This window comes from Emydura macquarii, unplaced genomic scaffold (assembly GCF_026122565.2).
Source record: "Emydura macquarii macquarii isolate MOO-44397 ecotype Brisbane River unplaced genomic scaffold, CSIRO-AGI_Emac_v2 contig_1230, whole genome shotgun sequence".
In the NCBI taxonomy this organism is placed as follows: Eukaryota; Metazoa; Chordata; order Testudines; family Chelidae; genus Emydura; species Emydura macquarii.
Genome location: NW_027131367.1, coordinates 2,256,106 through 2,268,464, shown reverse-complemented (window position 1 = coordinate 2,268,464; position 12,359 = coordinate 2,256,106). Strand labels below are relative to the sequence as shown.

General features: G+C 47.4%; 1 protein-coding gene across 3 annotated transcripts in view; it reads right to left on the bottom strand.

Annotated features, from left to right (window-relative positions):
• BAIAP2 (BAR/IMD domain containing adaptor protein 2) overlaps positions 1–12,359 on the bottom strand; it is an 83,583-nt gene that overhangs the window by 39,199 nt on the left and 32,025 nt on the right. For all 3 annotated transcript variants that reach the window (XM_067547249.1, XM_067547248.1, XM_067547250.1), the window contains 3 exons: positions 5,100–5,161; positions 4,158–4,229; positions 3,210–3,347 (listed from right to left, as the gene is read on the bottom strand). In XM_067547249.1, the coding sequence (XP_067403350.1) occupies positions 3,210–3,347; positions 4,158–4,229; positions 5,100–5,161 (272 nt within the window). The remainder of the gene's footprint in view (positions 1–3,209; positions 3,348–4,157; positions 4,230–5,099; positions 5,162–12,359) is intronic.

Here is a 12,359-nt window from a genome sequence, read left to right as displayed (position 1 = left end):
CCCCCACCCCCTCAGCCCGGGCTGGAGTCAGCTGACCTGCACTAGCCACAGCCATGCTGTGGGTCTTTTATTGTTGTGTAGGACATTCCCAGGAGTAATTCCTGATGCTCTGCATATGTCAGCAGGGCCCTCTCAGAACTCTTTATGGGATACATTTAAATGAAATATCCCCCATTCATCCCTGCCTGGAAATCCTGACGTTTTAGCCTCTTGAAATGTGCATATTTAAACCAAAAATAAAAGAAAATGGAATTCCTCTCACCAAGACACAAACCGCTGCGTTCGCGAGAGGAGACACAGAGTGTTTGCCTAGAGACTCCGATGCAGCAGACTCAAGAGGGTGCAATCAAAATCTGATTAGAAAACGGTATGCAGTTTTCAAGTATGCTTAAATCAAAAGTCACTACTTAGATAAGTTATTTGCTGTCTAACGAAAAACGCCTCCAGCATGTGCAAGCTGTCATACCGAGGGAGTGGAAGAGGAGAAATAAATAGGAGTTTAAAGCCAGGAGCCTACAGAAAAAACTTGAGCAGAATGAGATCCAGAGGGAGATGCATCTGACACAATGGAAATTCACTAGGATGAAATTTTACTTCTTGGTTCATTCACCGATAAGAGACAAGTCGATCTCAGTCAATGCAAGGAGACAGAATGAATATAGAACGTGGCTGAGTGGCTAAGGAGCTCAGCTACAGTCCTGAAGGTCATGGATTCACATCTTGCTCAATCTCACACTGAAAAGCCACCTCCAATTCACCCAGATACAAAACGGGTACCTGATCCATCAGGTTAGGGCGGTCAAAGGCAGCGGATGTGATTCTGGCCAAGTCATTCCATTGTGTGCTGCTGGCTCGCGTGTGCCCAATGAGCCATTGGCTCGAGGGAACTTTGACTTCAGACTCTTAGACAATGCTTTTCATCAGTAGATCTCAAAGTGCTTTATAAAACGGTAGATCGGTCCCCAGTTCAGAGAGTGCACAGAAAGGTGAAGTGATTTGCCCAGTGTCTTATGGCCAGGTAAAGAGCCAGGTCTCCCAATTTCCAGTCCCATAGTCTCTCTTCTGGACCGTGCTCCCTCCCTCCCACCTAAGGATGCTCAGATCTTTTGTGATGGGAAAACAGGGAGCCATTATCTAAGTGCTAAGAAGAATACTAAGAGGCCAATATGGATAGAGCAGGAGCTCTTTAGTTACCCTAAAATCAAAAAGGAATCCTATAGATGGAAATATAGATAAATTGCTAAAGAGGAGTACAAAGGCATAGCACCAGCATATAGGGATAAAATCAGACAGGCTGAGGCACAAGAGGCGTTAAACAGTTGGCAAGGGACAGAGGCACTATGAAGAGGGTCTATAAATACATTAGGAACAAGAGAAAGCCACAGGAGATTGTTGGTTCTCTACTTAGTGGGGAACGAGACCTACAAATGGATTAGATCAAGGCGGCGGCGGGGATTAATGCGACTTTGCTTCACTTTTCACCAAAGAGTTAATTGTGCCCAGATGCTTAGCACAAGTATTAATAAGGGGGGGAAAAGCCAAAATAGGGAAAACAGGTGAAAGACTATTTAGAGAAGTTAGATGCATTCAAGTTGGCAGGGCTTGATGAAAGTCACGCTAGGATACTTAAGGAACTAGCTGAAGCTATCCTGGAACCATTAGCAATGATCTTGGAGAACTCGGAGGATGGGTGAGGTCCTAGAGGCCTGGAGAAGGGCAAACATAGCACCTCTCTTTAGAAAGGGAAACAAAGAGGACCTGGGGAATTCTAGACTGGACAGCCTAACATCGATACCCGGAAAGATACTGGAACAAAATGAATCAATCAACTGGTGAGCCCCTAGAGAGGAACAGCATTAGACGGAATAGCCAGCATAGATTTGGCAAGAACACCCACATGCCAAACTAATTGAGTTGTCTGATTGGGTTACTGGCCCAGCAGATAGGGGAAGCAGTAGACATGGTAGATCTTGCTTTTAATAAGGCTTCTGACACATGCCTAGAGAACAGTCGAATAAGCAAGCTAGGGAAATGTGATTTAAATGACATTTCTATAAGGTGGGTGCACAACCGGTTGAAAGCCTAACCTCAAAGAGCAATTCTCAATGACTCTGTCATACTGGGAAGGTGTATCTAGTGGCATCCCGCAGGGGTCTGTCCTGGGTCCACTATTGTTCAAAATTTCCATGAATGACTTAGAAAAATGGAGTGGAGAGTATGCTTATAAAATGGGTGGATGACACGAAGCTTGGTGGGTTGCGAGCATTTTGGAGGACAGGATTAGCATTCAAAACAACCGTGACAAATTGGAGAATTGATCCAAAATTAACAATTAAGATGAAATCCAATAGTGTGAAGTACTACACGTCAAAAGAAAGTCAAATGCACAACTACAGAATGGGGAATAAGCGGCTAAGTGACAGCACTGCTGAAAAGGATCTAGGGGTTGTAGTGGATCACAAATTGAATAGGAGTCAACGGGATTCAGTTGTGAAAGAGGCTAATGTTGTGGGGTATATCAACAGAAATGGCATTTCTAAGACATGGGAGGTAGTTGTCCCGCTGTACTCCATGCTGGTGAGGCCTCAGCTGGAGTACTGTGACTAGTCTTCAGGGGGACACTAAAAAAAGATGTGGACAAATTGGAGATAGTCCAGATGAGAGCAACAAAAGTGACAAACGGTTTTGAAAGCCTGACCCATGAGGCAAGGATACAAAACGGGGAATGTTTAATCTGGAGAAAAGACAAGTGGCGGGCAGGGGGAGATTTGATAAATGTCTGCAAATATGTCAAGGGCTGTTATAAAGAGGATGGTGATCAATTGTTCTCCATGTCCACTGATGAAGGTGGGACAAGTAGCAATGGGCTTCAACTGCAGCAAGGAAGATTTAGATTCAATATTAGGAAAAAAAAAAAAAAAAAGCTTCCTAACCATAAAAGAAAGCTATGCTCTAGAATAGGCTGCCAGGGAGGGTGTGGCATCCCCATCACGGGAGGTTTTTAAGAACAGGTTGGACAAACACCCGTCAGGGGTGGTCTAGGTACACCGTACTTGGTATACAGGCAGCTGGACGACGGGACTTCTCAAAGTCCCTTCCAGCCCTACATGTCTATGATCTTATGAATTCAGCAACTGGAGGAGTGCCCAGCAACGCCCATTTCAGCCAGTCACGCGGAGGGTATTGACCACAGACTACAAGAGTCCTACCTGCAGCTCCTTGTCTGAGTACTTCTGAGGGTTTTTGCTTCCTTGGCTCTTCTTCCGCAGTTTCTTCAGCTCTGTCTGGCACTTGTCTAGTGCATCCCCTTTGCTCCTTTGCTCAGTCTGGTATTTCTTCAACGCAGCCTGAATAGAAAAATAGGGGGAAGCTCTGAATAGCTGAAATAATGGCTCAGCAGATCAGCTGAGATTTTCTGCTCCTAATGAGCCTGGTTTACATTCTCCTTGTAGCTAAGGCCTCCACAATTTTGCTCCTGATGCAAGAGGCATGTTAGAACACTTGCCTATTTACAGAATTGTGCAGCCATCCTTCTCTGGGAGATGAGGGGACACCAGATTCCTAATGACCCAGAAAGCAGAAATATTGGCTCTTTAGAGGTTTCACAGTGGACTGCAGAGTTAAGGAAAAGGATCGTTCTCTTCTTTACAAACAATCACTAGCAGCAATGAAAGTTAGACTACATGATCTTTAGGGCAGGGTAACTGGAAATACCTAGCATGTTTTGACCACCACAATCCAAATACGTTAATTGCTATCAGCTCATGCCGACTAAATAGGAAAAGCTGCTTCTTATAATACACCAAATCAACAGGCATGGAAGCCAGAAAAGGACATAAAAAGGTTCGGTGTGGCCATTGCAGGGTTGAGATGGCTAGTTCTCCAAAACCTGCAGGCTCTAACAGAATATTTTTTGCTAAAAATCTGCAACATGGTGAGTGGCTGGGCTTTAGCTCAGACAACTGTGTCCAGGGTTACATGAAGGTAATCAGATCCGAAACAAGCAGAGTCAAGGTGGAACACTCGCACCCCCACGCGGACTAGGACAAGCTTGGAATGCTGGTGGGGAAGGCGGCAGCAAAGAGAAAAGTCAAAAGAAGAGCTGGGGAAATGTTTGTGTTATTTAATATATTAAAATAGAGTTCTGATTTACTTACACTTAGATACCTGGAGTCCAGTTCTACTTTCTGCTCCAGTTGTGTCAGTAGCTCATTGTGAAAAGACTTTAGCTTGAAGACAAAAAACAGAAGTACATATTCTAGCAAAACACTGATCTGGCCTTGAACCCAAATACAAAGAGAGCACGTGTGCTGTGCAGGGGACCGTTCCGTGAGGAAGAGACAAGGGGCTGTCTGCAGGTGTGCACAGCAAAAGTAAGATGCATGCAGGCAACAGCGAGCTAGCTGATGGAGAGCAGTGATGGAACAAGACAGACAGACAGTGGCTATACCACAGAAAGAGGCAAATTAGCATTAGGATAGCCAATTGGCTCTGGAAGACGTGTGGATGATTGGCTAGATAAAGGAAGAGGCGCTGCTGGTCAGAGAGAAACAGATGGAAGCGCATATGGAGGAGAGACCCAGCAGGCTCGTGGAGCAGAAGAACATAGACACACAGGCCAGGCTGGACATCTGCAGGAGAACAGCCAAGTTTTAGATAAAATCGGTTTGTGTGGAGAAAAAACTGAAGGCCGCTTTGTTCCCCGGGCACAGTGCTACAGGTTCCATGGAGCCGCTAGCTGGCCGGGCTCTGTGTGAAGTAGATTTGTTGAACAGCTGGCTCTTCTGTCCAGACGAGGCCATTTGCGTTCGTGCTCTCGAGACACCCTCGTATTTTTTGGACCCTCCCCACTTGATTGATTCTCTTGTTCAGTCAGGATTTCTGAAAGCGAGGGTTCTACGCACAGCTAAGTGCTTGGCAATTATTTCATGCATCCCCTCCATGCAGGGCTGTGGCTGCATTTCACACTGAAATGTAGCTAAAGGCCAACAAATTGCCGAGACAGCTGCTGGTCCAAAAAGTTGCCTGCTGTTCCCCACATGTATTTGGCCCCTCTAGACGCCGCTAGAGAGCACGTCTGCAAGCTGTACCAGACTTACCATCTCTTCCAACTGATTTTGAATCTGCCTGTGAACTTCTGCCATCTGGAAGAGAACATCCCCTAGAAAGACAAGGAACAGAAGGAAAGAGTTTTACAGACACTCAGCTCTCTGTAGACATCACGCACACCGATGCGGGCATTAGTATCAAACAGGATTGAAGAAATGCAATGAGAGCTCAGACTAAGTGCTTTGCACTCGGAGTTTGCAGAACAAGCTCAGTGCGCTTGGGGATTTGTGGCGTGTTTACACATCAGATGCTCATTTAAATCTTAAGCATGCAGATGTTTAGTTCGGAGGTTTGGATACCTACATTCTGCCTCTTCTGACTATGCAATACAATGAAAGGAGACAAAAAGGAAGCAGCAGCAGCATGAGAAGAGCACCTTGGAACTCCAGGTCTGGGTCGTTCACAGGTGTGTGAAGACTCTCCCGGAAGCACCGCTCTGCTAGCTACAACCAACACGGAGCACAAATGTGCTAGCATGTGAGGCTGCACGGTTCTGCCTCCACCATAGGCAGGGCCTTAGCCAGAGGACATGGCTGCAAGAGAGAGAGAGAGTGTGTGTGTGTGTGTGTGTGTGTGTGTGTGTGTGTGTGTGTGTGTGTGTGTGTGTGTGTGTGTGTGTGTGTGTGTGTGTGTGTGTGTGTGTGTGTGTGAATCCAGGCGTTTGGAGGGAGTGAATGCCTTTGTAAGGGATACTGGAAGAGGTTTACCAGGACACCAAGCATCGGTGTGTGCCATCAGCTAGATCTCAGCAGGGATGGGTTGCATCTTTGACTAAAAACTACTTCTCCACCTTCGGTGTGCTGTGCCTATGCAATTAGGAACAAAGGCCAGTCAGGTCAAAGGCTGTGCGCCTCGTGTACAGATCAACAGAAATGGAGGAGATTAACTCTGTGCATGCACACGCCTCCACACTAACCCACATTACTCATATCCAAGGTGTAGTTTCAAAGACAATAACTGGGAAAAAAGCTTCCTTAATGTCTCTGGTCACATCTGCCAGTAAAGTATACAATTTGTTGGTTCTTCCTTTGAGGCATTCCACATTTTCAACAACGCAAAGCTGCGGATGATGTGCAGGAGGTCAGACTAAATGGTCCCTTCTGACCTTAAAGTCTACAAGTAATGCACTTGCAAACTTTTCCCAAAATGCAATGCAGTGTCACCTAGCAGTACAATCCTCGGTAAGTTCTGAGCCAGGTATAACGCAGAATGGTATAAACAGCAGGAGGGTGATCCCTACTAAAAAAATCCCCAACATATATTTTAGTTAGAGAAACTCTTCAGCAACATCTACGTTTCACTGACTATCTAGACAGACAAGTTATTAGATCTATACTTCAGGAGAGCATCCTGTAACTTTATAGGCTGTTTCTCCACTAGCTAGCAAGTTATTTATAGACTGAAAACAAATTAGGTTTCCCACCTTTTCTAGTCTGGGGTCTTAAGCCATTCCAGCTCCGGTTCTGATCTTGTCAGACCTAATAAGCTAAGCAGGACCAGCAGTGGTCAGCAATTGGAGGGGAGATGTGCAAGAAATGCCCACGTGATACAAGAAGAGGTGGTGAGTCAGAAGATCTAGTCTCATTCTCGAGTCTGCACTGAACCTGTGCCCCAGCACGGCACTAGAGGGTGCTGTGAGCTGAAGGTTCTAGCTTTTGGACAAGTCATGACACAGAGATCCCCCACCACTCATGGCCATTAGACACTCCAGGTGTATGGTCATTAGCCTTGTTGTCCTGGCCACATTCTAGACTGGATAAGTCTGTTCTGAATCTCTATATCCCCCGTGGCGTCAACAGAGAAGTTCTGCCTCATTTTCAGAGATTGGCGCATACAGTAGCGGTGACAGACTGGCCGCTGCGTTCTCCCCCAGCCGAGAACGCATTGCAACGGGGTGTGACCATTCCCCTCTTCCCATAGCCCTGCAGTTTTTTTTAAAAGTACTCTGAGATCCCTCAGGATAAGAGGCAATAGCCCAGGCGCCCCCCGACACTTTAGCAACTGAATAAAAGGAACAGCTGCAAGAGCCAGTCTTTGCTAGAACGAAAATATGGAGCATGTGTATTAGGAGAGGAGTTTCTTCTGTCCTAGAAGCAGAGGACGTCTGGTAAGAGGAACACACACAGTCTCCCATGGGAGCGCCACCACCAGAGGCAGAAATCCAGCAGCAGCCGCAGCAAGTCAGAGCCTGTGTAATGGGCCTGGAGAAGCTGCTCACGGCTTCACGAGGCAAAGGTGACAGCTACAGTCAAGGAAAATCTCGGGGAAAAACCTGAGCAGAGGAACAGTCGCCATAGTTACAGCCACTGCTGCCAGCTGAGCCCTGCATTCCTCACATCAAGCACAGCCATTTTGAACCGAGGAGTGAGGCAGTGAGGAATGGTTTTACTCCACAAATCCCCTCGGCTCTTTCATCCTTCTCCAGCCGCTTCCCAGCACAGGCCGGCCATCCTGCGCTCCCCCAGACCCTGCCAGTGGCAGCTCAGTGGCTACCTGAATGCAGTTGAATCGAGCCTTCCCCCTCCTCCCACAGGGCGTTCTCCGCACTCCCATCCGCTCGTATTTTACAGGGCAAGTGGCAGCGTCTCACTTAACTCACCCCGGCCACACAGGGCCGCCCCAGGACCACACACACCGCTGAAAGTCAGGACTGCCAAATGGCTCTTTCCTGATTATAAGCCCCTCTTCCAATACCCTGTGCTGGGAAGTGCACATGGCAAGAATGGATGTTCCAAGTAACCTTGCCGGCCCATTTCTCTCTTATGTAGCATTGGTTAATTCTGCTCTGCTCTAGCGGGAGCTCAACACCCAGCAGCAAGGTTTGGGAGCTTGTCTATTAAAAGGGAACGCAACACCAAGCAAGAGAGAGAATCCTCCCTAAATATCGTTCCCTGCAGATCAGAGCCGAGCTACAGGTGCACCGAGGCTGGCGGCAGCAACCCCTGCGTTATACAGGGGCTGACCTCATGCAGCCCCGTAACTCCAAAGCAGCGACGTAAGGGTAGGGCAAGCAGGCACAATCTCCTCTCACCGGAGTCACAGCGCAGTGCCCACATTAAACGTGCTAAAAAAGGGCTAGAAACTCACAGCCATGTTGAAGTGACGGGTCGGACTTCAACCCACCTCAGGCTGCACGTAGGAAATGAAGGCTACCACTCTGCCCAGCTATTCGGCTGGGCCGAGGCTTGACAGGACTCTGGTGTTTTGGGGAGAACAAGCTTGTCTAGAACTCGGCTCCCGAGTGATCTCAGCCCATGCTCTGCTGCTTTTGGAGAAGCTATCTGTGGAGATGCAAGGATCAGAACCCAGAGGAGACACATCTGGGGTGGTCTAGCCAGTGAACCAGCTGTGAGCCTTTTGCTAACACCTTAAAGAGCGGGGTCAAAGTTCAAAAACCTAAGCAGCCTTCAATGCTCTCCAGCGCCGGCAGTCGGCTGTTACCATCACAGATCTTGGCCCTGAATAGTTTCATGCATGAAAGGGAAGGTCTAGCAAAAGGTTAACACCACAAAACCTACCGGAAATTGCTCTCCGGTTGAGATGTGAAAGTTAAATGGTGGGAAGTGCGTGGTTCTCACTATATTGAGAAGAAGAAAAGTGATGTCATGTTATAACTCAGCTGTAATTTCTTCCATTGACAATGCATCAATAAATGTATTTTTATCTTCCAAGCACTCTGCTAATATTAATCCTCACACCACCACCTCCATGTCACAGGGAGCCAGACAGAGGAGTTCTTGTCAGACTGAGGATTGGAACTTAGGCATGGTATAAGCCAGAAAGTCCCTTTGTTTGATTGTGCAAAGGCTGGTGGTGTTCTCAGAAAGCGTACAAGCACCATGTGTGCCCGGCCATTTAAAGACACACTGAGGGCCATCTCTGCTCCGAGAAGTTTTACAGAGAGGTCTACGGACAACATAATAAAACCACCTAAAGCAGCAGCGGTAGCTATGTCGATTGGAGAGCATCTCCCGCAGACGTAGCGCTGGCCTCACAAGCACTTATGCTGGCAAAGCGTATGTCGCTCAGGGAGGTGGGTTTTCACACCCCTGAGCGACAAAAGTTTGCCCCTCACTACACCGCCACTCAAAGCACTCCAACGTGCATAGGGTGGGTTTGGCGGGGGGCGAGGGGAAGCATGGTAAAGAAGTGATCCGGGCTGAAACCAATCCCAGTTCAACACACAGGAAACATGGCACAAGTGAGTAGCTCTCCCCACCAAGCAACAGCAGCAGCGACCCAGGCAACATGCTGGAGTTCTACTGTACCAGATCGCAAACCATTCCCAGCAGCTCCCCAGGCCAGGCTTCCTCCAGCCCGGCCACAGGGATACCAGCAGCTGATAAAAATGTACTTTTAAACCTAAATTAGCCTCTCAGGGACTGCCAGGCGTCCTGGCATGTTCAGACGGCTCCCCTTGATCGAGACAAGCCACAACCCAAGTCCATTTTATCTTAAAGCTGCAGCTAAGTGAAACATGGCCTGGCAGGAAGGAAGGGGTTAAAATCAGGACTCAAACCGCAAGGAACTTCAAACTTCAGCATTTAAAGCAGCCTACGCCATGGTTCAGCGTCTGCAACATCACAACGATCCAACATCTTTCATGGATGGGAGTTTGATTACTTGCAGTAGGGGGATTTGTGGCTCATACCCTGCTAGTACCCAAGGGCCCCGGTTAAGATAGGCGCCCTATTGTGCAGGACTTTGTATAAATGGAGGAGTTGCTCCCAGGATAGCTGGAATGACAGACATGCAAAGTTCACTCCCACATCCAGGGTTTCTGCACCACGTAAAACAGAGTTCCTAATGGAAACGCCAACGCAACCAGCACCGTGCTCTGTGAACGTGTGAGGAAAGCATTTTGGTTACACAATTACTTACGCACGTTAATTAGCCCATGCAACTCCCCACTTTACAAGGAAGCGGACAGGCTTGACCTGGGCCATAGTGGCAGCGATGTGGGAGTTGAACTCCGGAGTTTCAGGCTTTCGGTCACATGCCCAGAACACACCTATGTCAGTCAGCCCCAGAGTCACCTAGTGGCAGTGTTATGGTTGCAGAGACTGTAAACAATGATATGACACAAAGCAAACGGGACTTGCTATTTCAGTCTCTGACTCACATGACCATTTGCAGAGAACTATAGGCACTATTGTGAGTCCACTGGGCTTTAAACCCACCACACCCAAGAAGAAACAGCTAAAAACAGGTTGTTTCACATGGCTTTTTGGGATGGCTCTCAGCCAGCGAAACGCCAGAGCAAAAAGTATGCAAACTTCACAGAGGGTGGAACAATAAGCACAAGGCTGCACCTCCATTTGTGCGGAGAAGTTTCACCTTGAGGTTTCCCAGGCCTGGAGATTATTTCCACTATTCACAATATTCTTCCCCTCCACACACAGACTCATTATGCATTTAAATCAAACAGTTAAGGGCATCAGACCACAGAGACTATTACCAAATTAGAGACTGTCTCAAGTCATGCTGCTACTTGTTCTAAAAAAAAAAAACCATGAGCCAATCCAGCCTGCCTGCAATAGGCGTGAGAAGCAGTGCTGGAGCTGGGGAGGCAATCAGACACGTCCAGAAGGGCCAACAGGCTAACGACGGTTTGCCATTAACTCCCTAGAGTCTCAAGTCAGGGAAATTCAGCTTTCTTAAAAGTGTAAACTTAAACGAACCTGAAACAAAGGCATGCTGTGGGAAAATGGTCACAAGACAGCCCGTGTTTTCCTATTTGTGCAGGAGGTACCCTCTGGTTATGGTTAACATGGACGGGGAGATGCACAAAAAGCTAAAATACACCCACGGGGAGTGAAAAACAAAAAGGCATTTTAAACAGTTAATAGTAGAAAGCAGATGGATAGCAAGATTGTAGGTCCTGAAACCTAGATGGAGATCAATCAGATTTTCAATGGCTGGTTAGATGCCTTTAGCTAAATCCTTTGATGTCAAGCAAAAGCATTCAAATCGAAGGAGAGTGACAGTGTCTCAGAAGTAGGAAAGCTTACGCAGCCAGAATTTTGAGAGCATCTAGCGCTTAGGGAAGGAAGACAAGCCCATGAAGAGACTTTTATAGTTTTGTTTTCCCCCCAATGGTGCCAAATAAGCATCTCATTTCAGTCCTTCTTGTGTGGAGGGACTTTGTGCATTTGTTGAATAAGGATATTCTGGCATCTTTGGGGGTGTGGGAAGTGAGGGAGGATCATTGCTCATGCTGTACATAGAGCTGTGCTGAGGAAAGTTTGTTGACCAGGGATGAAATCCTTGGGAGTTTTGCCAATGAATTCAGTAGGGCCAGAATTTCACCCAAGAACAACCAGCTTTCCACCTCCTCCTGAGTGGTGAAAGATGGGCTGAGTGGTTATATAGAGATCCTGCCCGATTGTCACCTCTTTCTAGAACACAGAGGCCTGAGAGGTCACCAGCGAGTCACGCTGGCACCCGTCGAATGCTGGGAAACGGGAGCTGGAGCTCAGTTCCGTTGAGGCTGAAGAGCGGCTGCCCCATGGAATCTCTTCTGGACTGGAATAGCCCCCTGCGAAATATCGTAACTGCACAGAGATCTCAGTCAGCCCATGTTAAGGATACATTAGAAACGTGGTTAAAGCGAACTGCTCCAGCCCCGTGAGACTGGTGAAATCCAATGGGTCTGTTTCTAACCTTGTTTTACAAGCTTATTTCTCCCTAAAATTAACATCTGGCTCCAAGCTTGAGGAGTGCAGCAGACAGCACAGATGGGATCCAGTTTAAGGAGATGTTGATTTCAATACCGAACCCCTCGGCCAACCAACAAGATTCAAGGACTTGACCTCGTCAGCAGCCATCTTAAAAAGGCAACTGGGAGCAAGACGAAGCTTCACACTTCTACAGCTGGGGCAGGGGGTGGGTGAGGGACCTCTTGGGTCATCCAGCCCAGGGCCTGGTACAAGTGTGGTATAACACACCCCATTTCCCTTCACTGTTACAACTAATTTCATCTTGAACCGGTTTGCCTCAAAACGTATTTACTGCAGCTAAAAAGCAAGCGTGTGCCAGGAGTTCTATTAGCAGCTCACCAGAACTATGCGACTGCTGGAAATCAGATGAACTCTCTGCAGTTGATCAGTTCTGGCCCCATCCTTTATTGTGATCCAATTATTAGACAAAAGTTTAACAGGAGCTAGTTTCTTTATTTAAAGAAGAGACAAGCCATAGAATAGGTGAACCGTTTTTCTCCTGTATTTAAAGCAAACTCAAGAGTCAGGTAA